Genomic DNA, 22569 nt, shown 5'->3' with positions numbered 1-22569 from the left:
GCCTGCAGTTTGGGTTCTGCTACTGGGGGAGCTCGACGCCTTGACATTCTTTTAGCTTAACGGGGGCTTTGTCCATTGTTGACCTTTCAGTGAACCAAATTCTGAGTTTCAGATTGGTTTAAATTCTAGAGAAAAGTGTTTAGATGTGGTTCATGCGCGTGAGAACCAGACAGTTGCAAGACAACCTGAGACCTTTTAATCTCCTATTTGGTTCCCTGAACTTTTGCCTTCAGGATTCAGACCTCCGGGAAAATGAAAGAAAAGGGAACGGTGTTGCCAGAAAAACTGAAAACACAACCTATAAAAGTATAAGTGGGAATGAATGAACCTTGCGAACATATGAACCGTGGGTTTCAAAGGCGTCCAAGACCGCGTGTAGGAACGTTGACGGGTGAGTCATGAGGTCGTCGCGTGACAGTCGCATCACAAGCTGCAAAAGGCAGAGGATGGAAGGAAGAAGTTTGCACTTTGCAGTAAGAAAAACCCAAGTTAACTGCATGACTCACTTAACTAATAGAGAGATGAAAAACAGAAGTAACGAGTAAAAAAAATGTGCTGCTGCTGAAATTGGCTAGATTAAGCATGAGCTTGTCCACAACATAATGAGTAACTAAATTGATGCTAATGCTTTTTTGATGCTAACACTTGGTTGTCTGCATCCTAATATTCAGACTTTCAGAATTGCAACTTTTACAACTTATACGGCTACACCCACGAAGTCTAGCATTGGATACTCCCTTGCTCAATGATCGTTCAAATCTTGGCCTCCAGTGATAAATCACTGGCAGTAGGACAGCACGCTCAATTTCTGCTTTTGATAAAGTCATGATATGACAAGACGTGAGATAATGCGTGAGAGAAGCATATATTTATCTTTGAGATGTACCCTCATTTTCTTCAAGAGTCACTTGCATATGGGCCATTGTGCTTAATTGTGTGCACCCTTCTGCTGCCATAGATGTACCCACTCAGTCAGCCCCGACCGCGCCATGCTTCCTACCACGCGTCTGGACAACGAACCCCCTCGTCGATGCCGCCCGACACCTTCTCCCCCCGCTCTCTCCGCCATGGCCGAAGCCGCCGTTCGCTTGCTCTCGCTCTCTCCCCCCTCTCGCTCTCTCCCGCCTCCCCGCGCCACCACCACCTTCCACTCCGCTCCATTGCATCCATGGCCTCCCCCTCCCGCCCCACGACCGAGCAGCAGCCGCGGCCACACGACCAGGCGCGATCACCAAGGACTTGCACGCGAACTCGCCGCCGTCCTCCTTGGCCATGCACAAGCAAGCGCGAGAGCGCGCGCACCATGGTCCTGCAGGAGGCGGACATGGCGCTGTCTGGCCAGACGAGCTCGACCGTGCGGCCCGAGCGGCTGAGCAGGGCGGCCATCCCAGGCGAGATGGCCAGCCACCGATCGACGCAGTCCTGGTGGAAGGCGCGGTTGCAGCTGGGAGGACGAGCACGGCGCGGCCCGGCTCCATGGCGTCGAGGCAGATGGGGCAGAGCGCGCGCGTGGCCCAGGGCGGGTACTCCTCCCGGCAGAGCTCGGCGAGGTGCTTCCCGGTGACGACCCCGAGGCGCGCGGAGAGCAGCTGCACGAGCACGCCCATGACCGTGGCCCAGAGCAGCAGCCAGAGGAGCTAGTACCCGGCGGCGGCGCCCGCCTGCAGGTCCCCCTCGAGGTTGCCCGGGTCGAGGAAGCTGGGCCCCGTGAAGCGCCAGAGCTTCCGCCAGGAGAAGGCCGGGCACGCGCGCGGCGCCGGGATCGGAGCACCGTCTGTGGCGGCCTCGTCGGATGCGTGCGACTGCGACGACGGGTCAAGGTTGAGGAAGGGGTCAAGGCGAGGAGGAGCACCCGTTCCCGTGCCTGGCCGGCTCCGATGCCGCCTCCCGCCGCGGCCCGGCGCTGTTCCAGCGCGACCGCTCGTCGTCCATGTCCGGCGCCATGGACGAGCTCCCCGCCTCCATGCTCCGGCGCCCCGCCATGGCCGAGCTCCCCGCCTCCCTGCTCCGGCGCCCTCCCCGTGAGCTCCGACGCCCGCCCGCCGTGACGCCGCCCGTGCCCCAGCTCTGGCGCCCTGCTCACCGCGCCTGTCCCGTCCCGTGCACGCCTGCTTCGGTGGGTGGGGGATGGGGGAGTGTGAGCACGTGGGTGGGCCTGCAGAAAAAAGAGGGAGAGAGAGAGGAGAGAGGCAGTTGAGACACTGAAAGTGGGCCATTTGCATGCAAAATAAGAGTGCCGGCGTCCCCAGCTGCCTCCCGGGGGGCTGGGTTTCGCCTGCGCGCGCCGGCCGTATTTTTCGTCTAATCCGGCGAAAAGTGAGGTCCTGGGGTCTCGAGTGGGACGTTTTTTACCCGCCGGCGCTTAAAAAGTGGTCTAGGGAGGCATCTTGGGGGCGCTAGTAGAGATGCTCTAATATTCAGACTTTCAGAATTGCAACTTTTACAACTTAGACGGCTACACCCACGAAGTCTAGCATTGGATACTCCCTTGCTCAATGATCGGTCAAATCTTGGCCTCCAGTGATAAATCACTGGCTGCACTGGCTGTAGGACAGCACGCTCACTTACTGCACTGTCTTTCTCTGCTTCACACAAAGTTATGACATGACAAGAGGTGAGAGAAGGACATATACCTTTGAGATGTACGTACCCTTCATTTTCTTCAAGAGTCACTTGCATATGGGCCATTGTGCTTAATTGCGTGCACCCTTCTGCTGCGGTAGGAGACTGCCAGTCAATGCACGCTGCATTCCCTGTTCGTCCGGCAAGGCGTACTGTCCACAGCTACAGCCATGGTTAGGCCGATCTAAAGCAAAAACTCAAGGAATCTTGCAGCTAGTACGAACCCCATTATTGAGTCCTCTTCCTGCTCTCCTCTCCACTCTGAGCACACCAAGCACGAACCCAAGGAGAGATGGGTTCGAGAGAGGAATAGAGAGAACAATGGCGGTGGTGAGTTCTTCTCTGGGCGTGTTGGGTCCCCTGCTGGGGAAGCTCACTGGTTTGCTTGCCGATGAGTGTGCCCGCCTGAAAGGCGTCCGTCGCGAGATCCGCTCGCTCAGATCCGAGCTGACCTGCATGCATGGCGCGGTCCAGAAGTACACGACGCTGCAAGATCCCGATGTCCAGGTGAAGGCATGGATATCGTTGCTGAGGGAGCTGGCCTATGACATTGAGGATGTCATTGACAAGTTCATCCACCAGCTCGGTAATGAGGGCCACCAGCACCAGGGTGGCTTCAAGGAGTTCTTTCGCAAAACTGCTCGCCGGCTCAAGACTCTGGGCTCTCGCCGTGGAATCGCCAACCAAATCAATGATCTGAAGATTCGTCTCGAGCAGGTAAAAGAGTTGAAAAGTAGTTACAAGCTGGATGATATTCCCTGTGTACATTCAGTTGTGGATCCCCGCTTGTCTGCTCTTTTTGTTGAGGAAACACACCTCGTGGGCATTGATGGTCCAAGAGATGATCTTGTCAAGTGGATGCTGGAGGATGAAAGTAGGTCGACGAAGGATCGCAAGGTGTTGTCCATTGTTGGCTTTGGTGGGTTGGGAAAAACAACACTGGCCAAGGAGGTCTACCGCAAGATCCAGGGGGAGTTTCATTGTCATGCTTTTGTCTCGGTCTCGCAAAAGCCCAATGTAAAGAAAATTATGAAGGATTTGATCCCTCGGGTGCCTTGCAAGGAAGATTTTAAGGAAGGTATCGAAACTTGGGATGAAGCGGAATGTATTGCGAAGCTAAAAGAACTCTTACAGGATAAGAGGTAATTTCAACAACCCCCCCCCCCCCCCCCCCCGAACCCGTTTTAAGAAAATATATTAAGAATAATTTATTTATACTATCCTGTCTATATGCAGCAGTGAAAAAGAATCTCTACTATTTAAATCGAATCGTAAAATAAATATGTAAATATTTCTCGTGAACCTTTAAAGCATGAATAACATAGTGAATCATTCTAAGGGCCATTTTGTCCAAAGAACCTCCATTAGCTTTATCTTTCCCTTCCAGAGAAACGATCTCCAGAGTTTGTCAATCTCATCAACTACTCACTTGGTAATTTGATGCAAGACATAAGATAAGCAGGGATAGCCGACAAAACCTATTTAGTAAGAGAGAGGTGACCACCCTTCGTTGGGAAACTCAAGGAGAACCCGATAAAACATTTAGCATCAGAAGAGATTACTGGCAGAAAAGCCTCTCTTGGCAACTTGGAGTCAGACAAGGGCATCCCCAGGTAGTTTTGAGGAAAAGATTAGATCGGGCAGCCCACCACCCTAGAAATATCTGCAGTTTCCCCATCGTATTGCCCAAGGCATCAAGAATTTCCTTAAGAAGTTTAGCCTGATGAACATCACCTTACAAAACAATAAGACTGTCGTCTGCATACTGTAGCACTGGAAAAGGCAGCGTGTTGACAAATGGGTGTCGAAGAGCTCCACTGGATGCAAAAAATTTAATGACTTGCCACGGCACATCAACCACAGTAATGAACAAAAGGGGTGACAGAGATTCCATTCAACAAAATAGCAATTTTAGCGGTTGTAAGGAGGGAGTCAATCCACATAATCCATTTACCATCGAAACCTCTAGCTTTCATAATAGCAAAGAGAGCATCCCAAGAAACTGTATCAAAGGCCTTGGTTAAGTCTAGTTTTTGCACAATGGCCTTTCTTTTCCAATTTTCTGTTTTCTGCCTGTCTGAACAAGATCCATTTGTGCATATAAGAAGTTATAAGCGATGCACCTGTTTTTGACAATTCTAGATTGATCATTATCAACCAGTACAGTAATAAGAGCTTGAAGCCTAGCCGCCAAAACTTTCATGATTCATTTCACTGGGCAGTTAAGATGCGAAATATGCCTGAATTTACGGGGGGAGCAGCTATTTCTTTTTTCCGAAACATAATCAAGTAGGATCTGTTGATTGTTTCTAACCATATTAGTTGGTTAGTTTTGAGTTCCAACTATGGCTAAAGTCTCCGTTAAGTAAGCAAACTGCAAATGGTAACATAACGAATAAGCACACGGAAGACCCTAAATAACTTGTTGAGTACTTGCAGCTTGTATGATTCTCAGGCAATCATGGTTTACTTATTGTTTTCCTTCTGGATTTTTTATTATCGTCCTCTTAGAAATCGTAGATTTTTTGGGGTATTATGGTTGAAGTCTTTATAAATGACATTGGTATCTTTATGTTCTGTACTTGAACTACTTTTCAAAGTTGGTTAACAATATCTACTTATATGCATCAGGTATCTCATTGTTATTGATGACATATGGTCCACATCAGCATGGGACGCTATTAAGTATGCTTTCCCGGAGAATGAATTTTCTAGCAGGATTATAGCTACCACACGAGTTGTTGATGTAGCAAGATCATGTTCTCATGGTGGTAATGGCCGCATGTATGAAATGGAAGCCCTAAATGATCTCCACTCCAAACGATTGTTCTTCAAAAGAATATTTGGTTCTGAGTGCTGCTGCCCTGATATGCTAAAACAAGTTTCAAATAAAATACTGAAGAAATGTGGAGGCCTCCCATTGGCAATTATCAGTATAGCAAGTTTATTGGCAAACAGACCGCTGGTCAAAGATGAGTGGGAGAGGGTCAGAAGGTCTATTGGTTCTGCATTGGACAAAAACCGAAGCTTAGATGGAATGAATAACATATTATCCCTTAGTTACAATGATCTTTCACCCAATCTCAAGACCTGCTTGTTATATTTATGTATATATCCTGAGGATTATGTGATTGAAAGAGATATTTTAGTGAGGCGATGGATAGCAGAAGGCTTCATCTCTGAAGAGCGCGGACAAAGCAAGCAAGAGGTTGCCGAGAACCACTTCTATGAGCTAATAAACAAAAGTATGGTCCAGCCAGTTGAAGTTGGCTATGATGGAAAGGCTCGTGCTTGTCAAGTCCATGACATGATGCTCGAGCTCATTATTTCAAAATCGGTTGAAGATAATTTCATCTCTTTGGCAGGCCATGGTCAAACTGATTTGGCAAAGCATGATGGTCTCATTCGGCGACTATCGGTCCAGCATATTGACCAAGAGCTTGCATCCATATTGGCAAATGAAGATCTAAGCCATGTACGATCTCTGACAGTGATAGCATCAAGTTGCATCAAACAATTGCCTAGGCTTGTTCGGTTTGAAGCTTTGCGTGTCCTAGAATTTCAAGATTGTAAGAATTTGCATGAATATGATATGAATGGTCTAGATAAACTATTCCAGCTGAAGTACCTGAGCTTTAGGGGTACTGACCTGTCAAAGCTACCATCAGGAATTCTGAGGCTATATGGACTAGAGACACTAGATCTTAGAGATACACATATAGAAGAATTGCCCATTGGAATTGTCCAGCTCGTGAAACTACAACATCTACTCACTGCAAGATATTTTGATGGCAAAACAAAGATACCAGATGGGATTGGAAATATGAGGAATTTACAGGCGATCTCGGGCTTTAATATTATCATGAGTTCATTAGGTGCAGTCGAGGAACTAAGGAATCTAACTGGTTTGAAAGAACTCCATATACAGTTGGACGGTCGAGGATCTCAGGAATACAAGAGGCATGAAGAGATGTTTCTCTCCTCACTATGCAAGCTCGGCACCTGCAAACTTCAGTCTTTATGGATATACTCTCCTGATTCAACACCCCTCCGGTTCTTAGATTCATTGTCCCCTCTGCCATATAACCTCCAAATGTTTCGGATGACCACTGACTACTATTTACCAAAGATGCCAAAGTGGATTGTACCAGCACTCACCAGTCTTGCATACCTGGACCTTAATTTGATTGAAGTAACACAGGAGGATCTGCGGATACTCGGAGAGATGCCTGCCTTGCTTTGTCTGAAGTTATCATTCAAAACTATCCAAAAAGAAAGGCTTACAGTACAAGGCGTTGCATTCCCATGTTTGAAGGAATTCTACCTTAGCCGTTGGGGAGGTGCAATTTACTTGACGTTTGAAGAAGGGGCACTGCCAAAGGTGGAGAAGCTGGAGGTGCCGTTGTTTGTTCCAGTGGCAGAAGCCTATGGGTTCTACTTGGGTCTTGGCCACCTCCCATGTCTGAGAGATGCCCAAGTTACTCTTCGCAATGGTGATGACACATTTTACAAAAGCAACTCTGCTGCAGCTGCCGCTATAAGGAAGGAGGCAAATAGCCATCCCAATCATCCCAGGCTATCTATCCGGGGTGAAATGGAAGAGAGCTCCACTGCCCACGAAAAGCCCTGTGTTATATCATGACACACAAGAGGTATTAATTGTAATCATAATTTCATACGGCACTTTCTGTACGCAACCTTTTGCACACTTATATGTGTCATGTTCTCCCTTCTCTATTCAGGGGATCTTTCTGTTAAACGCAAGTCCGTGATGGTGTGCTGTTGGCTTGACTGGAATGTTGTGGTGACGCCTGAACCCTGAAGACGTCACAGAAGAAGTTATTTGCTCTGCTACATGGTACTGTTCGGTTCTCTGGGAATCTTGTACTATCAGAATTTGTTGCATTGATTACTATTGTTAAGAGTACTATTAAGTTCACCTCGAGGGAGTACTATTAAGTTCACCTCGAGGTGAAGTTTCCCTACTGTGTGTGTATTTTTGTGTAACTTGATTTGATGGACCATTCATTGCCGGACACAAGTTTGATCTCAGGTTTCAGAGTTGAAACGTTCTTCTGTCACTCCAATACTCTGAACTCTTCTACTGTAGCTTGAACTGCTGTACTGTAAACTGCTTCAGCTGGTTTCAATCTCGGAGTTGTAAGCGGGGCGTGAGATTTGGGATGTACAGTAGGGTAATGGTTCAGCAGAAAGTATCCAGCACTGAACTGCTACTGCCGGTTGCTCTGTTTCTTTCCTCTGCTGCCTAGTGGAAACGATCGGCCACCTCCATGGATCTCATCACTCAAATAAGTACCTAGTGGGTGGGCGGGTTAGGCTGAATAAGCACCAGCGCAAGGTGTGACACAATCAACGAGAAAAACTGACAATTTATAACCAAGTTCGTTGCAGTTTGATTGTAGCTAGTACAAAGTTGAGGGTGCACATGTAGCACAAGAAGAAGATGCAGCAGGGTGTTGAGGGTGCTACATGCCACTATTTGCTTTTCAGGGGATCTTGTATTATCAGAAGAATTTCTTGCATCGATTGCTATTTTTAAGAACAATAAGTTCACCTCTAGGTGAAGTTTAGCTGTTGTGTATGTACTCAAGTACTACTTGTGTGTGTAACTTCGTTTGATTGATCATGCATTCAGTTAAGTTGAAACAACTGGGTTGAGAGTTATGCGGTCAGGTTTCAGAGTTGCAACGTTGTTTCGCCACTTCTGTACTCTGATCTCCTCTCGACTGTAGCGTGTACAACTATACTCTGAACCAGGGGAAAAGGATCCGTGATGGGAAATTTTGTGTGACCCACGAAATTTCGGACATCTCAGGAAAAATGTGGTTAATTTCACACCGAAACAGGTCCACAAATTCAAATGAAATGTTACTGCAATTTCACCAAAATTTTGATGGCAGCTAGTGAACTCAAGTAATTTACTGAACATAAAGCAGAGGACACTTGCTCCTCGATGCTTCCGCTACTACAGAGAGGTTCAGACCAGCAATTAATGTCAATCGTCTGCACCTCATGAACAGCTTGCTACAAGCAACTACTAGTACTACGTAGTACTGTAAGTCTGTAACTATGCTAGTATTTGAATAGATTGTGTGCTAGTGGCGGCAAGGTTGCTCACCTTCTCTTCTCCACAAGGAGCAGGCCGAGACTTCGCACCAGCCGCAGCCGCTGTCCCTCCTTCTCTGACGGCGCCCGCACCATTCAACCCACTGGCTCCAGCTCCAGGCAAGCGTCGCCGCCGGCACCAGGTCCCGCGCCGACGGGCGACTTTGTTCGAGGCTGTGCCACCGCCGCCACAGGATTTTCTTGCAACGGAGTACCGGAATTGGGACCGACGGCACCAAGCCACGGGCGCCTAATGCATCGCCTTGCGCGAGAGTCCAGTTGGACCCCGGCTAATTACCTTTCTCCAGGTCAGTTCGATTTTCTATGTTTATTCATTTGTTTTTTTTTGTGTTTCTTTTCTGTTGCTCATATTTTGGAAACAATTTCAAGTACATATATTAAAAAACTTATATTTGCTTAAATTTTAAAACTGCAATTTGAAAAAAGTTAACACAGAGTCAATGTTTTGCTAGTATAATTTTTAAAAATGCTGATAGCATTAAAAAAACGGATCATTTAAAAAATATTTGCGCATTTCAATAATATATATGTGATATTTTTTTAACTGTTATACTATGTAAGAAAACTGTTTACCCGCAAAAAAATTGTTTGTTTAATTTAAAAAGTATCGAACCATTCAAAAAATGTAAGTTACATTTTATAAAATGTTCATGCATTTCAAAATATGTTTTTAACATTTTTTTAAATGTTACAATGTAAAAATATGTTCACGTAGTTTTTTAAAAAATGTTTTGTATCCTTCAAAAAAGTATTTCAACATGTTTTTGAAAAATGTTTGAGACGTTTTTGAAAAACTGTCTAAAAGCATGTATTAAAAAATAATAATCATGTATTCAGTTAAGTCGAAACAGCTGGGTTGAGAGATATATGCTGTTAGGTTTCAGAGTTGTAATATTTTGTCACTTCTATACTCTGAACTCTACTGTGGAGTGAACTCCTATACTCTAAACCAGGGGAGAAAAATTCATGATGCAAAAATTTTCATGACGCATGAAATTTCGGACATCTCGGGAAATATTTCGATATTTCCAGATCCCCAAATTCAAATGAAATTTCGCCAAAATTTTGGATAGTGGGCTCCAGTAATCTGCTGAACATATCTCGTAAGTCGTAACTGAATGGACAAAACAGAGTACAGTTGTTACATATCACTTGATATGTAACAACTTGCTACAGGCAACAAGTAGTAGTTCTGTAAGTCTACCCTAAAAAAAAAGTAGTTCTGTAAGTCTGTAACCATAGTATCTGAATCGATTGTGCTACTCTGTAAGGTTGCGCACCTTCTCCAGCAGGAACAGGCGAAGACTTTGCATGAGCCGCAGCCGATGTCGCTCCTTCTCTGACGGCGCCCGCGCCACTCAACCGGCTGGCCTTAGCAGCGTCGCCGCCGGCACCAGCTGCTGTCCCGTAGGGCAACAAGTATCCGCGGTTGGACTGCTGCCCAACAATCACCGTGGGGTATTTTCCATGTGAAATCTTAGCCAACATAGCGCATCAGGGGCCTCACCCTCTACAGAAGCTTCTTTTTTTAACATGCACCCGCTACTGAACTTGCAGTGAAAACGTGAGGTTCAGGCCAGAATCGGAGTTTCAGGCTAGTTTAAAATCTACCACAAAATGTTTGGATGCTATGGTTCATTCATGCTTGCAAGTCCTGGACGGTTGCAAGACAGAACTGGAAGAAAAATCTTGTGAGATTTTAAGCTTTTAGCTGGTGGTTCCATGAGCTATTGCTTTTGGGATTCAGGAACTCCGGAGAGATCAAAGAGAAGGAGCGGTGTTGAAAGGAAATTGGAAGATGGTTAGTTATCTTAAACATAATCTACGAAAGTAAGTGGGAACGAATGAAACCTTGCAAACATATCGACTGCAGTTTTCGAAGGCGTCCAAGGGCCCAAGAAAAAATGTCGACAAATGAGTCATTTGGTCGTCCGGTTACAGTCGATCATATCTCGAGATGCGAGATCAAACAGAAAAAAAAAGGAAAGTTAACTTTTGTGAGAAACAGTAGCTTTTTTCTTTGAGGGGAAGAAACGGTTAAATGCACGACTGAGTCATCATACCAGTGACTGTTATTGGGCTTCTACACAGTACGGGCTGTACAGGAGAAGCAGAAATTCCTGGGTTCTCCCTTTCCTAAAAAAAACTATGAAGAAGGAAACAGAGTTGCTCTGCTTCCATGGCAGCCAGAAACAGGGGATCCCCCCAAGTGAGAATGAACAGAGCGACCTTTTACTGTATGGTGAACGCATTTCTTTTTCTGAAACCGTTCAGGCAGCATTGTATTATTGATGTTTACGTTGAGTGAATCACAAGAAATGTAGCTGCACGTACACGCCTACGAGATGCCGATGGGTTACAGATTTTTCTATTTATACACTCATGGGTAACTTTTTATTCCATTCCCTTACCCTAATAGCGTTTACCTGCCGGATATGTGGGCAATGGATACCCATTGCCATCCCTACTGCTGCAGGTTGGAGAGGGGACATACTAATATGGCCTTCGTTTAGTCCGACTTTGGAAGGCGCTTCGTCCAATCAAGTCCCGCTATAATTAGATGTGAGTTATTTCGTCTGTGTTTATCGGCCATGCAAAAAAAAAGAAGAGGACTTGTCATCTAAGGATGCCCGTAATGTGTAGTATCATGCATGATACTTTCGCAATGCATTATAGTATTATAGACTAGTATCTTAAAATGACCTTAGTTATTGTCATGCAAGACATATAGTGTTGCAGTATTTATTATGGTATGGTATCATGATATGATACTTAGCCATTTCTTTGTTTATTTAGTTCTATGTCATTTCACAAAAATTATCTAGTTGGCATGCATTACTAGCTACTACAATATTTTCACTACAGGCAGCCTAACCCGGATAGCGAGTGTGAAGTCCAATGATAGTGATAGGGCGCAGTGTAATAGTTTGGTTATGGTGATTTAACGAAAAATGATTTTCCCCCATTTTATATATAAAGCAAGCACCACCAAACAAGCTGATACAAACACACAACCCACCACAACACAACACACGCACCTAAGGCTAGATACAAGGGCGCTGAAAACAGCAACACTACCCCAAGCAACTCCAAGCAAACATCGGATGAACACTAAGCCCTACTATGAAGTCGACGGAGCCCTCAACCATGAATGAGCCACCGCGCTGAGGAGAAGCCGTGCATGACGAACAATGGGCTCCAATGCGGTGCCTTCAAGAAGGGAACGACGCCTGAGCGCCGCCACCGCCCAATCCAAGGATTAGGGTTTCCCCCGGAGCACCATGGCGACAGGTGAGATACCGCGACGACGCCTTCAAGAAGGGGACGACGCTAGCACGCCGCCGCCGCCGGCCTGACCACACAGAGCGGGCTTTCACCCCGGCCAACACTCACCGTCACCATATTGGGGTACGGACCACCGCGCCACCACCATTGAACGACATACTCCATGATGGGTTTCGTAGTAATTTCAAAAAAATTCCTACGCACACGCAAGATCATGTGATGCATAGCAACGAGAGGGGAGAGTGTTGTCTACGTACCCAACGCAGACCGACTGCGGAAGTGCTGACACAACGTAGAGGAAGTAGTCGTACATCTTCACGATCCAACCGATCAAGCACCGAAACTACGGCACCTCCGAGTTCGAGCACACGTTCAGCTCGATGACGATCCCAGGACTCCGATCCAGCAAAGTGTCGGGGAAGAGTTCCGTCAGCACGACGGCGTGGTGACGATCTTGATGCACTACAGCAGCAGGGCTACGCCTAAACTCCGCTACAGTATTATTGAGGACTATGGTGGCAGGGGGCACCGCACACGGCTAAGGAATAGATCACGTGGATCAACTTGTGTGTTTCTGGGGTGCCTCTGCCTCAGTATATAAAGGACTAGAGGGGGGAGGCTGGCCGGCCATAGGAGGCGCGCCAGGAGAGTCCTACTCCCTCTGGGAGTAGGATTCCCCCCCCCCCCAATCCTAGTTGGAATAGGATTCGCGGAGGGGGAAAAGAGAAAGAGGGGGCCGGCCACCTCTCCTAGTCCTAATAGGACTAGGGGAAGGGGGAGGCGCACAGCCCATGTAGGGCTGCCTCTTCTCTTTTCCACTAAGGCCCATCATGGCCCATTTAGCTCCCGGGGGGTTCCGGTAACCTTCCCGGTACTCCGGTAAAATCCCGATTTCATCCGGAACACTTCCGATATCCAAACATAGGCTTCCAATATATCAATCTTTATGTCTCGACCATTTCGAGACTCCTCGTCATGTCCGTGATCACATCCGGGACTCCGAACAACCTTCGGTACATCAAAATGCATAAACTCATAATATAACTGTCATCGTAACCTTAAGCGTGCGGACCCTACGGGTTCGAGAACAATGTAGACATGACCGAGACACGTCTTCGGTCAATAACGAATAGCGGGACCTGGATGCCCATATTGGCTCCTACATATTCTATGAAGATCTTTATCGGTCAGACCGCATAACAACATACGTTGTTCCCTTTGTCATCGGTATGTTACTTGCCCGAGATTCGATCGTCGGTATTCCAGTACCTAGTTCAATCTCGTTACCGGCAAGTCTCTTTACTCGTTCTGTAATACATCATCCCGCAACTAACTCATTTAGTTGCAATGCTTGCAATGCTTAAGTGATGTGCATTACCGAGAGGGCCCAGAGATACCTCTCTGACAATCGGAGTGACAAAACCTAATCTCGAAATACGCCAACCCAACATCTACCTTTGGAGACACCTGTAATGCTCCTTTATAATCACCCAGTTACGTTGTGACGTTTGATAGCACCCAAAGTGTTCCTCCGGCAAACGGGAGTTGCATAATCTCATAGTTATAGGAACATGTATAAGTCATGAAGAAAGCAATAGCAACATACTAAACGATCGGGTGCTAAGCTAATGGAATGGGTCATGTCAATCCGATCATTCAACTAATGATGTGACTTCGTTAATCAAATAACAACTCATTGTTCATGGTTAGGAAACATAACCATCTTTGATTAACGAGCTAGTCAAGTAGAGGCATACTAGTGACACTTTGTTTGTCTATGTATCCACACATGTATTATGTTTCCGGTTAATACAATTCTAGCATGAATAATAAACATTTATCATGATTATTAGGAAATAAATAATAACTTTATTATTGCCTCTAGGGCATATTTCCTTCAGTCTCCCACTTGCACTAGAGTCAATAATCTAGATCACACTGTAATGATTCTAACACCCATGGAGCCTTGGTGCTGATCATGTTTTGCTCGTGGAAGAGGCTTAGTCAATGGGTCTGCAACATTCAGATCCGTATGTATCTTGCAAATCTCTATGTCTCCCACCTGGACTAGATCCCGGATGGAATTGAAGCGTCTCTTGATGTGCTTGGTCCTCTTGTGAAATCTGGATTCCTTTGCCAAGGCAATTGCACAAGTATTGTCACAAAAGATTTTCATTGGACCCGATGCACTAGGTATGACACCTAGATCGGATATGAACTCCTTCATCCAGACTCCTTCGTTTGCTGCTTCCGAAGCAGCTATGTACTCCGCTTCACATGTAGATCCTGCTACGACGCTTTGTTTAGAACTGCACCAACTGACAGCTCCACCGTTTAATGTAAACACGTATCCGGTTTGCGATTTAGAATCGTCCGGATCAGTGTCAAAGCTTGCATCAACGTAACCTTTTACGACGAGCTCTTTGTCACCTCCATATACGAGAAGCATATCCTTAGTCCTTTTCAAGTATTTCAGGATGTTCTTGACCGCTGTCCAGTGATCCACTCCTGGATTACTTTGGTACCTCCCTGCTAGACTTATAGCAAGGCACACATCAGGTCTGGTACACAGCATTGCATACATGATAGATCCTATTGCTGATGCATAGGGAACATCTTTCATATTCTCTCTATCTTCTGCAGTGGTCGGGCATTGAGTCTTACTCAATTTCACACCTTGTAACACAGGCAAGAATCCTTTCTTTGCTTGATCCATTTTGAACTTCTTCAAAATTTTGTCAAGGTATGTTGTTTGTGAAAGTCCAATTAAGCGTCTTGATCTATCTCTATAGATCTTAATGCCTAATATGTAAGCAGCTTCACCGAGGTCTTTCATTGAAAAACTCTTATTCAAGTATCCCTTTATGCTATCCAGAAATTCTATATCATTTCCAATTAACAATATGTCATCCACATATAATATCAGAAATGCTACAGAGCTCCCACTCACTTTCTTGTAAATACAGACTTCTCCAAAAGTCTGTATAAAACCAAATGCTTTGATCACACTATCAAAACGTTTATTCCAACTCCGAGAGGCTTGCACCAGTCCATAAATGGATCGCTGGAGCTTGCACACTTTGTTAGCTCCCTTTGGATCGACAAAACCTTCTGGTTGCATCATATACAACTCTTCTTCCAGAAATCCATTCAGGAATGCAATTTTGACATCCATCTGCCAAATTTCATAATCATAAAATGCGGCAATTGCTAACATGATTCGGACAGACTTAAGCATCGCTACGGGTGAGAAGGTCTCATCGTAGTCAATCCCTTGAACTTGCCGAAAACCTTTTGCGACAAGTCGAGCTTTGTAGACAGTAATATTACCGTCAGCGTCATTCTTCTTCTTGAAGATCCATTTATTCTCAATTGCTTGCCGATCATCGGGCAAGTCAACCAAAGTCCACACTTTGTTCTCATACATGGATCCCATCTCAGATTTCATGGCTTCAAGCCACTTTGCGGAATCTGGGCTCACCATCGCTTCTTCATAGTTCGTAGGTTCATCATGATCTAATAACATGACTTCCAGAACAGGATTACCGTACCACTCTGGTGCGGATCTTACTCTGGTTGATCTATGAGGTTCAGTAGTATCTTGTTCTGAAGTTTCATGATCATCATCATTAGCTTCCTCACTGACTGGTGTAGGTGTCGCAGAAACAGTTTTCTGTGATGTACTACTTTCCAATAAGGGAGCAGGTACAGTTACCTCATCAAGTTCTACTTTCCTCCCACTCACTTCTTTCGAGAGAAACTCCTTCTCCAGAAAGTTTCCGAATTTAGCAACAAAAGTCTTGCCTTCGGATCTGTGATAGAAGGTGTATCCAATAGTTTCCTTTGGATATCCTTTGAAGGCACATTTCTCCGATTTGGGTTCGAGCTTATCAGGTTGAAGCTTTTTCACATAAGCATCGCAGCCCCAAACTTTTAGAAACGACAACTTTGGTTTCTTGCCAAACCACAGTTCATAAGGCGTCGTCTCAACGGATTTTGATGGTGCCCTATTTAACGTGAATGCGGCCGTCTCTAGAGCGTATCCCCAAAACGATAGCGGTAAATCAGTAAGAGACATCATAGATCGCACCATATCCAGTAAAGTACGATTACGACGTTCGGACACACCATTACGCTGAGGTGTTCCGGGTGGCGTGAGTTGCGAAACTATTCCACAATTTTTAAAATGTACACTAAACTCGTAACTCAAATATTCTCCTCCACGATCAGATCGTAGAAACTTTATTTTCTTGTTACGATGATTTTCAACTTCACTCTGAAATTCTTTAAACTTTTCAAATGTTTCAGACTTATGTTTCATTAAGTAGATATACCCATATCTGCTTAAATCATCTGTGAAGGTGAGAAAATAACGATATTCGCCACGAGCCTCAATATTCATCGGACCACATACATCTGTATGTATGATTTCCAACAAATCTGTTGCTCTCTCCATAGTACCGGAGAACGGCGTTTTGGTCATCTTGCCTATGAGGCACGGTTCGCAAGTACCAAGTGATTCATAATCAAGTGGTTCCAAAAGTCCATCAGAATGGAGTTTCTTCATGCGCTTTACACCGATATGACCTAAACGGTAGTGCCACAAATAAGCTGCACTATCATTATCAACTCTGCATCTTTTGGCTTCAACATTATGAATATGTGTGTTACTACTATCGAGATCCAACAAGAATAGACCACTCTTCAAGGGTGCATGACCATAAAAGATATTACTCATATAAATAGAACAACCATTATTCTCTGATTTAAATGAATAACCGTCTCGCATCAAACAAGATCCAGATATAATGTTCATGCTTAACGCTGGCACCAAATAACAATTATTTAGGTTTAATACTAATCCCGAAGGTAGATGTAGAGGTAGCGTGCTGACTGCGATCACATCGACTTTGGAACCGTTTCCCACGCGCATCGTCACCTCGTCCTTAACCAATCTTCGCTTGATCCGTAGTCCCTGTTTCGAGTTGCAAATATTAGCAACAGAACCAGTATCAAATACCCAGGTGCTACTGCGAGCATTAGTAAGGTACACATCAATAACATGTATATCACATATACCTTTGTTCACCTTGCCATCCTTCTTATCCGCCAAATACTTGGGGCAGTTCCGCTTCCAGTGACCAGTCTGCTTGCGAGCATTAGTAAGGTACACATCAATAACATGTATATCACATATACCTTTGTTCACCTTGCCATCCTTCTTATCCGCCAAATACTTGGGGCAGTTCCGCTTCCAGTGACCAGTCTGCTTGCAATAGAAGCACTCAGTTTCAGGCTTAGGTCCAGGTTTGGGTTTCTTCTCTTGAGTAGCAACTTGCTTGCCGCTCTTTTTGAAGTTCCCCTTCTCCTTCCCTTTGCCCTTTTTCTTGAAACTAGTGGTCTTGTTAACCATCAACACTTGATGCTCCTTCTTGATTTCTACCTCCGCAGCTTTCAGCATCGCGAAGAGCTCGGGAATAGTCTTGTTCATCCCTTGCATATTATAGTTCATCATGAAGCTCTTGTAGCTTGGTGGCAGTGATTGAAGAATTCTGTCAATGACGCTATCATCTGGAAGATTAACTCCCAATTGAATCAAGTGATTATTATACCCAGACATTTTGAGTATATGCTCACTGACAGAAATGTTCTCCTCCATCTTGCAGCTATAGAACTTATTGGAGACTTCATATCTCTCAATCCGGGCATTTGCTTGAAATATTAACTTCAACTCCTGAAACATCTCATATGCTCCATGACGTTCAAAACGTCGTTGAAGTCCCGATTCTAAGCCGTAAAGCATGGCACACTAAACTATCGAGTAGTCATCAGCTTTGCTCTGCCAGACGTTCATAACATCTGGCGTTGCTCCTGCAGCAGGCCTGGCACCCAGCGGTGCTTCCAGGACGTAATTCTTCTGTGCAGCAATGAGGATAATCCTCAAGTTACGGACCCAGTCCGTGTAATTGCTACCGTCATCTTTCAACTTTGCTTTCTCAAGGAACGCATTAAAATTCAACGGAACAACAGCACGAGCCATCTATCTACAATCAAACATAAACAAGCAAGATACTAATCAGGTACTAAGTTTCATGATAAATTTAAGTTCAGTTAATCAAGTTAATTAAAGAACTCCCACTTAGATAGACATCCCTCTAATCCTCTAAGTGATTACGTGATCCAAATCAACTAAACCATAACCGATCATCACGTGAGATGGAGTAGTTTTCAATGGTGAACATTGTTATGTTGATCATATCTTCTATATGATTCACGCTCGACCTTTCGGTCTCCGTGTTCCGAGGCCATATCTGTATATGCTTGGCTCGTCAAGTATAACCTGAGTATTCCGCGTGTGCAACTGTTTTGCACCCGTTGTATTTGAACGTAGAACCTATCACACCCGATCATCACGTGGTGTCTCAGCACGAAGAACTTTCGCAACGGTGCATACTCAGAGAGAACACTACTTGATAATTTAGTGAGAGATCATCTTATAATGCTACCGTCAATCAAAGCAAGATAAGATGCATAAAAGGATAAACATCACATGCAATCAATATAAGTGATATGATATGGCCATCATCATCTTGTGCTTGTGATCTCCATCTCCGAAGCACCATCGTGATCACCATCGTCACTGGCGTGACACCTTGATCTCCATCGTAGCATCGTTGTCGTATCGCCAAGCTTGTGCTTCCACGACTATCACTACCGCTTAGTAATAAAGTAAAGCATTACATCGCGATTTCATTGCATACAATAAAACGACAACCATAAGGCTCCTGCCAGTTGCCGATAACTTGGTTACAAAACATGATCATCTCATACAATAAAATTCAGCATCATGTCTTGACCATATCACATCACAACATGCCCTGCAAAAATAAGTTAGACGTCCTCTACTTTGTTGTTGCAAGTTTTACGTGGCTGCTACGGGCTTAAGCAAGAACCAATCTCACCTACGCATCAAAACCACAACGATAGTTTGTCAAATAGACTCCGTTTTAACCTTCGCAAGGACCGGGCATAGCCATACTTGGTTCAACTAAAGTTGGAGAGAAAGTCGCCCGCAAGCCACCTATGTGCAAAGCACGTCGGGGGAACCGGTCTCGCGTAAGCGTACGCGTAAAGTTGGTCCGGGTCGTCTCGTCCAACAATGCTGCCAAACCAAAGTATGACATGTTGGTAGGCAGTATGACTTATATCGCCCACAACTCACTTGTGTTCTACTCGTGCTAATAACATCAACATAAATAACCTAGGCTCGGATGCCACTGATGGGTTTCGTAGTAATTTCAAAAAATTTCCTACGCACACGCAAGATCATGTGATGCATAGCAACGAGAGGGGAGAGTGTTGTCTACGTACCCAACGCAGACCGACTGCGGAAGCGCTGACACAACGTAGAGGAAGTAGTCGTACGTCTTCACGATCCAACCGATCAAGCACCAAAACTATGGCACCTCCGAGTTCGAGCACACGTTCAGCTCGATGACGATCCCCGGACTCCGATCCAGCAAAGTGTCGGGGAAGAGTTCCGTCAGCACGACGGCGTGGTGACGATCTTGATGCACTACAGCAGCAGGGCTACGCCTAAACTCCGCTACAGTATTATCGAGGACTATGGTGGCAGGGGGCACCGCACACGGCTAAGGAATAGATCACGTGGATCAACTTGTGTGTTTCTGGGGTGCCTCTGCCTCAGTATATAAAGGACTAGAGGGGGGAGGCTGGCCGGCCAAAGGAGGCGCGCCAGGAGAGTCCTACTCCCTCTGGGAGTAGGATTCCCCCCCCCCCAAATCCTAGTTGGAATAGGATTCGCGAAGGGGGGAAAGAGAAAGAGGGGGCCGGCCACCTCTCCTAGTCCTAATAGGACTAGGGGAAGGGGGAGGCGCACAGCCCATGTAGGGCTGCCTCTTTTCTTTTCCACTAAGGCCCATCATGGCCCATTTAGCTCCCGGAGGGTTCCGGTAACCTTCCTGGTACTCCGGTAAAATCCCGATTTCACCCAGAACACTTCCGATATCCAAACATAGGCTTCCAATATATCAATCTTTATGTCTCGACCATTTAGAGACTCCTCGTCATGTCCGTGATCACATCCGGGACTCCGAACAACCTTCGGTACATCAAAATGCATAAACTCATAATATAACTGTCATCGTAACCTTAAGCGTGCGGACCCTACGGGTTCGAGAACAATGTAGACATGACCGAGACACGTCTTCGGTCAATAACCAATAGCGGGACCTAGATGCCCATATTGGCTCCTACATATTCTACGAAGATCTTTATCGGTCAGACCGCATAACAACATACGTTGTTCCCTTTGTCATCGGTATGTTACTTGCCCGAGATTTGATCGTCGGTATTCCAGTACCTAGTTCAATCTCGTTACCGGCAAGTATCTTTACTCGTTCTGTAATACATCATCCCGCAACTAACTCATTTAGTTGCAATGCTTGCAAGGCTTAAGTTACGTGCATTACCGAGAGGGCCCAGAGATACCTCTCCGACAATCGGAGTGACAAAACCTAATCTCGAAATACGCCAACCCAACATCTACCTTTGGACACACCTGTAATGCTCCTTTATAATCACCCAGTTACTTGTGACGTTTGGTAGCACCCAAAGTGTTCCTCCGGCAAACGGGAGTTGCATAATCTCATAGTTATAGGAACATGTATAAGTCATGAAGAAAGCAATAGCAACATACTAAACGATCGGGTGCTAAGCTAATGGAATGGGTCATGTCAATCAGATCATTCAACTAATGATGTGACCTTGTTAATCAAATAACAACTCATTGTTCATGGTTAGGAAACATAACCATCTTTGATTAACGAGCTAGTCAAGTAGAGGCATACCAGTGACACTTTGTTTGTCTATGTATTCACACATGTATTATGTTTCCGGTTAATACAATTCTAGCATGAATAATAAACATTTATCATGATTATAAGGAAATAAATAATAACTTTATTATTGCCTCTAGGGCATATTTCCTTCACTCCGATCACCATGCCGCCCACACGACCATGGTGACCGGACAGCGACCGAGCCGCGTGCTCCGCCCACGAGCACCCCAGCCACCACCATCCGGGCCGCCGCTCAAGCATCCGAGCCCATCCCTCGACCACGAATTCACTGTACAGATGCGGCAGACCGGAAAGGGGCGGAAGATTCCGCTTCCACCCCAAAGCAGACAACTTGGAAGGATTGGTGGCCTCGGTGGCCAGATCTGGGCCAAGGGAACTCCGGCAGCCACACGGTGCAGCCGTCGGATGCAACGGAGGGGCACCCCTGCCCCCTACCCGAAGTCCCCTGCCACCTCCGGCAAGCCCTCGCGCGCACAAACACCACCCCAAGGAGCCACCCCTGCCTGTCGAGCGTGTACCTGAACCATGGAGGAGGGAGGAAGCCCACCTGAGAAAGCCGCCGACAAGCAGACGTCGGAGCAAGTCCCGCCGCCGCGCGCAGACCGGCCGACCACATGGTTGCAGCCACGCCGCTGCAATCCACCTCCACGCAGAGCCCACGAGGACCTCCGCCGCCACCCCGCGAAGCCCGCTGCCACCAGGGACCAAATCCGCGTGGATCTGGCTGGAGGCGTGCCGGCCCGCCACCGCCCGATCTGACCCGTCGCAGCCGCCGCGCCGCGGCCGCCCACCAGGTCGCCGTCGTGCTGCCACCAGGGGCCCCCGACGCCACCCCGACAGAGTGCCGCCACGCCGCTAGCCCCCACCATAGGCCAGCGCCCCCGCTCGGGAAGCCGTCCCGCGTCGGCCAGGACCACGAGCGAAGGGGAAAGGAAGGCCCCGCCGCCGCCCCGGCCAGCCGGGCTTCGCCCGGCGGCCCCACCGAGCGGCGGCGAGGGAGGTGGGCAGAGAAAGGGGGAGGGAGGCGGCGGCCGGGATGGGATCCCCTCGGGGCGCCCACGGGAGCACCGCGAGAGGGTGAGAAAGACCTTGTTTTTTGTCTTATGGTGATTTACGATATGGGCTTATAGTAAACTGAAAGAAAGAAGCAGGAGTTAACCAAATAACTATGTAAGACTGCCGATATATCTTCAGAATGAAAGATAAAATATAAAGATGTTGCTCGCACATGGGTATGCCACAAAGAAAGACGGATGCAGGTGTCAGATTACATATTTGCCCCTTGTGCTACAAGATACCATATGGGGGTATTGTACTCCTTCTCTTTAGAAGAACCCTAAAAGAATACTCTTCGGCAAGAATTATCTTGCCACAATATTCTCCATCGACTACTCTTTGTCAGGTGACACGACACGGTCGGGTGCAATGAACCTTGCGTCAGGCATTTCCTTGACTGCAAGATGCTCTTCATGATCAGCGTGCCCCCGACACGTGCTCATTCTTCAGGCAAGGCACAACCTAGATGATACCTTCTGTGTGGGGCATGTAATGGGGCGAACGAGACATTTGGCACAACTTGTATTTTTGCCGGCCTTTTTACTTCGCATATAAGATTTGTCTGAAGTCAAACTTT

At 46.3% G+C, this 22569-nt stretch overlaps 1 protein-coding gene across 1 annotated transcript; it reads left to right on the top strand.

Annotated features, from left to right (window-relative positions):
• Positions 1 to 775: 775 nt before the first annotated feature.
• Positions 776 to 7709, top strand: LOC125515432 (disease resistance protein Pik-2). The gene is made up of 3 exons (XM_048680899.2): positions 776 to 3764; positions 5254 to 7274; positions 7365 to 7709. The coding sequence occupies exons 1-2, from the start codon at positions 2944 to 2946 to the stop codon at positions 7262 to 7264; spliced, it is 2832 nt and encodes a 943-aa protein (XP_048536856.1). The 5' UTR covers positions 776 to 2943; the 3' UTR covers positions 7265 to 7274; positions 7365 to 7709.
• The last annotated feature ends 14860 nt before the right edge of the window (positions 7710 to 22569 follow it).

This window comes from Triticum urartu, chromosome 6A, assembly GCF_056163025.1.
Source record: "Triticum urartu cultivar PI428250 chromosome 6A, HENAU_Tu73, whole genome shotgun sequence".
Taxonomy (NCBI): Eukaryota; Viridiplantae; Streptophyta; class Magnoliopsida; order Poales; family Poaceae; genus Triticum; species Triticum urartu.
This window is presented reverse-complemented; position numbering and strand designations above follow the sequence as displayed.

What these genes read in the sequence shown, in the direction of transcription:
- LOC125515432 (XM_048680899.2), top strand. Translation starts at nt 2,944, where the DNA reads ATGGCGGTGGTGAGTTCTTCTCTGGGCGTGTTGGGTCCCCTGCTGGGG. An exon ending in GAACTCTTACAGGATAAGAG is followed by an intron (nt 3,765 to 5,253) that starts GTAATTTCAACA and finishes TATATGCATCAG; the next exon opens with GTATCTCATTGTTATTGATG.